The sequence below is a fragment of the Mycteria americana genome, chromosome 5 (genome assembly GCF_035582795.1).
Source record: "Mycteria americana isolate JAX WOST 10 ecotype Jacksonville Zoo and Gardens chromosome 5, USCA_MyAme_1.0, whole genome shotgun sequence".
In the NCBI taxonomy this organism is placed as follows: domain Eukaryota; kingdom Metazoa; phylum Chordata; class Aves; order Ciconiiformes; family Ciconiidae; genus Mycteria; species Mycteria americana.
The window spans coordinates 11,030,250-11,034,418 of record NC_134369.1 but is presented as its reverse complement, the minus strand read 5'-3'; the positions used below and the strand labels follow the sequence as shown (position 1 = coordinate 11,034,418).

The 4,169-nt window shown below is 60.8% G+C and overlaps 1 protein-coding gene across 1 annotated transcript; it reads left to right on the top strand.

The window, feature by feature from the left end:
• Positions 1-1,323: 1,323 nt before the first annotated feature.
• On the top strand, positions 1,324-3,640 carry RASSF10 (Ras association domain family member 10). Its single transcript, XM_075502105.1, has one exon. It carries the CDS (start codon positions 1,480-1,482, stop codon positions 2,833-2,835), a length of 1,356 nt encoding a protein of 451 aa, XP_075358220.1. The 5' UTR covers positions 1,324-1,479; the 3' UTR covers positions 2,836-3,640.
• The last annotated feature ends 529 nt before the right edge of the window (positions 3,641-4,169 follow it).

The window sequence follows — 4,169 nt, the reverse complement described above, 5'->3', positions numbered from 1 at the left end:
AGAGCAAAATGACTTGCCCCTGAAATTGGCAGTGACAGACTTTACCATCGGACGGCAATATGCAACTTTAACGTAAGGCGTCTGGAGTCAGGAAGCAAATTCAGCCTGTTACCAGCACCCCTATTTTGCGTGCCCTTATATTGCAACATCCACTGGCCACCTCGCTTTGGAATTGTTTAGCCTGCAACAACACAGGAAAGGGACGTTAGCAGCAGGCACATGATCCGCGTGATCTTCAGGTCCAGGAATGCTGGCATTCGGTGGTCCCTCAGCCCACTTCCTCACGGGGCAGGAGGCTGCACGGCAGAAACCACCATCGTAATTAGCTGCCCTACGCAGCCGGAGCAGAAGGCAGGCTCTCTTCCCCAGGACTAGTCCTTCCACGTAAATATGGGAGAAGCTAGTGCAGCAGCTGCCCACACTGAGCCTGTGTACTTTGGGGGAAAAGAGGACGTTAGGCTGCGTAATTGCTAACTTGCTATTTCGTGTGCCCCGACGTCACTGTTTCAAACAGCAGAATTACGGTAGTTAGGCTACAATACCGTAACTCCGTTTTGACTAGAACACAAACCTCATTCGCGCAAAAATCCTCTCCACACGGCACACCAGTTTCATTGGCTCTAAAACTCCTGCAGAAGGTCCAGATCAGCCTTCAGGTTTTAGAGAGTTTACCCCTTCACCCATTATAATACTGTTTAGCCACGTAGAAAAGCACAGGTCCGGGAACCCCGCGATGCGATCGCAGCGTGAAAATCAGCGCCACAACCCTGCGTTTTATTACCATTTTTTACATCTCCTCATTTTAATCCGCGCTCGGAGCCCGATCCTGTTCCCATCAAAGTACACAGCAAGCTCCCATTAAAATCTGGCTCGGCTAGTATTTTAATAACACTTAGACGTTCCCGTCCTTTGCATATTTCACCCGCGAAGCGCGTTACAAACACGAATTTCCTAATTACAGGCGGGTGATTGACTAAAACTGGAAATTCCTCGCTAGTTCTGGCTTTCGCTTTGAAGCTCCAGCATTCGCTCCTCTCCCTCGGCAGTTTCGGAGATCCCTCGACGCCGCTCGCTGGCAGCAGAGGCAGGGCAGCGAGGCAGGCGCAGAGGCGACGGCGACCCGCCGCGAAGCTTCCGCGCCGGCGGAGCGGCGGGGCGGTGCTGCCCGCGGGCCGGCGGCCGCCGCCGGGGCGGGAGCCGCGAGCCGCGGGGCGCCCACGTGGTGGGAGAGGAAAACCCGGCGGCGGCGGCGGCGGGAGGCGGCAGAGCGCGGGCGGCGGGCCGCCGCACCGGGCAGGAAGGGGTGGAGCGGCCGGCGGAGCGCACGGGCGGGGTGCCGCGGGCGGGGAGGCATCCCGGCCATGCTGAAGCCGGGCGGGCGGGCGGCGGCGCGCCTCCCCTGAGCGCTCCCCATGGAGCGGCGGCTGCCCGGCCAGCCCTGAGCCGGCGGCCCCGGCCGCCCGCCCGCAGCCGCCCCCGATGGAGCCCGAGGAGCGGAAGATCTCGGTGTGGATCTGCCAGGAGGAGAAGCTGATCTCGGGGCTCTCCCGGCGGACCACCTGCTCGGACGTGGTGCGGGTGCTGCTGGAGGACAGCCACCACCGGCGGCAGCGGCCGGCGCTGCCCGAGCCCGGCGGCGGGATGCTGTCGGGGCCGCCGCACTCCTACTGCATCGTGGAGAAGTGGCGCGGCTTCGAGCGGATCCTGCCCAACAAGACGAAGATCCTGCGGCTCTGGGTGGCGTGGGGCGACGAGCAGGAGAACGTGCGCTTCGTGCTGGTGCGCAGCGAGGCCTCGCTGCCCAACGCGGGGCCGCGCAGCGCCGAGGCGCGGGTGGTGCTCAGCAAGGAGCGCCCCGGCCACGGCCTGGGGGCGGCCCGCGCCAGCCTGGCGCTCACGCAGGAGCGGCAGCGGCGGGTGGTGAGGAAAGCCTTCCGCAAGCTGGCCAAGATCAACAAGAAGCGGCAGCAGCCGCTGGCCCGGGAGGCCTCGTCGGCGGAGAGGATGGAGACGCTGGTGCACCTGGTGCTCTCGCAGGACCACACCATCCGGCAGCAGATCCAGCGGCTCCGCGAGCTGGACCGGGAGATCGACAGGTACGAGGCCAAGATCCACCTGGACCGCATGAAGCGGCACGGCGTCAACTACGTGCAGGACACCTACCTGGTGGGCGCCGGCGGCGGGGAGCCGGAGCCGGGCCGGGAGCCGGGCGGGGCGGCCCAGCCCGCCGCCGGCCGCCCCGAGGAGGACTACGCCAGGAAGTGCGAGGAGGTGCTGCAGCTGCAGGAGCAGCGGGCGCAGCAGGAGGAGCTGCTGGAGCACCTGGCCGCCGAGATCCAGGAGGAGCTCAACGAGCGCTGGATGAGGCGGCGGCGGGAGGAGCTGGAGCTGGCGGCGGGGCCCGGCCTGGCCGAGACGGACTGCGACACCACGGAGCTGAGCGGCGGCGGCGAGGGCGAGCTGCACCTGGAGCACGAGCGGGTGAAGACCCAGCTGAGCACCAGCCTCTACATCGGCCTCAAGCTGAGCACGGACCTGGAGGCCGTCAAAACCGACCTGGACTACACGCAGCGGGCGTGGGAGGACAAGGAGCGGGAGCTGCAGCGCCTGCTGGAGACGCTGGGCACCCTGGACGTGGCGGAGGCGCCGGCGGAGCCGCGCGGGGCGGCGGGCGGGGGGCGGCCGGCGGCGGGGGGCAGCGCGGCCGGCTGGGTGGAGCAGGCGCGGGCGCTGCGCAAGGACCGCGCCGACAACGACGAGGACTCGGACACGGGGCTGAGCTCCATGCACAGCCAGGACTCGGACTCGGTGCCCGTCTGCGAGTCCCTCGTCTAGCGCCCGGCCGGCCGGGCCCCGCAGCGCCGGGGACGGAGGGCGGGCTCCGGCCTGGCTCGCAGCGAAACACCGGGCACGGTACGGGCGGTGGCGGGGTCTCTGCCCGCTGCTCCCCTCGCCCGGCGGGCAGCGCGGCACAAGCTCGCCGCCGGTGCGGGAGCTGGGCGGGCGGAGCGAGGCTGCCGGGGCAGAGGGTGGTGCAGGGCTGCGGGCAGGCGTGGGGTAGGCGAGAAGACTCCCGGTGCAGGAGGCAGTCACACGGAGGAAACATTTTAATTTCAGCTCTTGAGTTTAAACTTGTTCTAACTAGTCATCCGCGGCAGCGTTTAGGCTGGCTCGGCGGTACTTTTGTCTAAGGAAGAGAAACCCACAGCGTGTCTGTGTTTCATTCACGTCTGGGATTGCTGGCTCCTTAAATCCTGCCGCCCGCTTCCCTCTGAAGGTTTTCTTCTGCGCCTTTTAATCCCACGGTTCCCCACGATATCCCCACCGTAGCATAGGCTACTCCGGAGAATCTCTTTGCGAGTAAAACGCCAGGGCGCAGGCTCCGTAGGGTAAATCAGTTATCTCCTTAACAGCTTCTCAGCATGGTGGGTTACACTGGCTGTCACTTACAAAGACGCCCGGCTCCTTTACAGGCAAAAAGTCACCGAGACTGAAGCTGCTGGTCATTTAAACACTACGGGGGAAAAGAGGTGTCCGTACTACTGAAACTGACACTGGGGTCTCCCAGGGCGCAAGCTTTTGGAAGGTACTGCAGTTCCTTTCGGCAACTAAAAGGGGTGATAAATCACTTCTTTTTTTTTTTTAAGAAAAGAACAAACTAAATCAAAACACAGATTAACATGTTGTATTAACTCTGCTCTGCGTAGTGCTTTTTCTTATGCATAGGTAAGAGTGCTTTGTTTAAAGGCATACTAAGAAATCTGTTAGTATCAATGTTCATTTAACAGTCATTGAAAGTAATTAGCAGTGCCTGTATGTACACAGCCTTCAACTACATTTTTTTCACTGGGCTAGCTGATATTTGGCTGAGCTTGGTTGTAGATAAACAAAGTACAGAATCAGCTTGAGCTACTGTTTTTAATAATATAGTTTGTATCAGGCCAAGAGATACAATGATAAAAGCATGACTCAAGCCCTACCTGCACTACAGCTTAATCTTTTCAGTTATTACAATAGAAAAAATATGGCATCAGCTGTAACATGCATTTCACTTCACTGCCAAGTCTTCCTCTGCAGCTTAACTCTGACTGAAAAGATATGATCTGCTCTTACAAGAAGAGACATTAAGGATTCTTGTATTCCAGAATAATTGCAGAAACCGTTTAAGC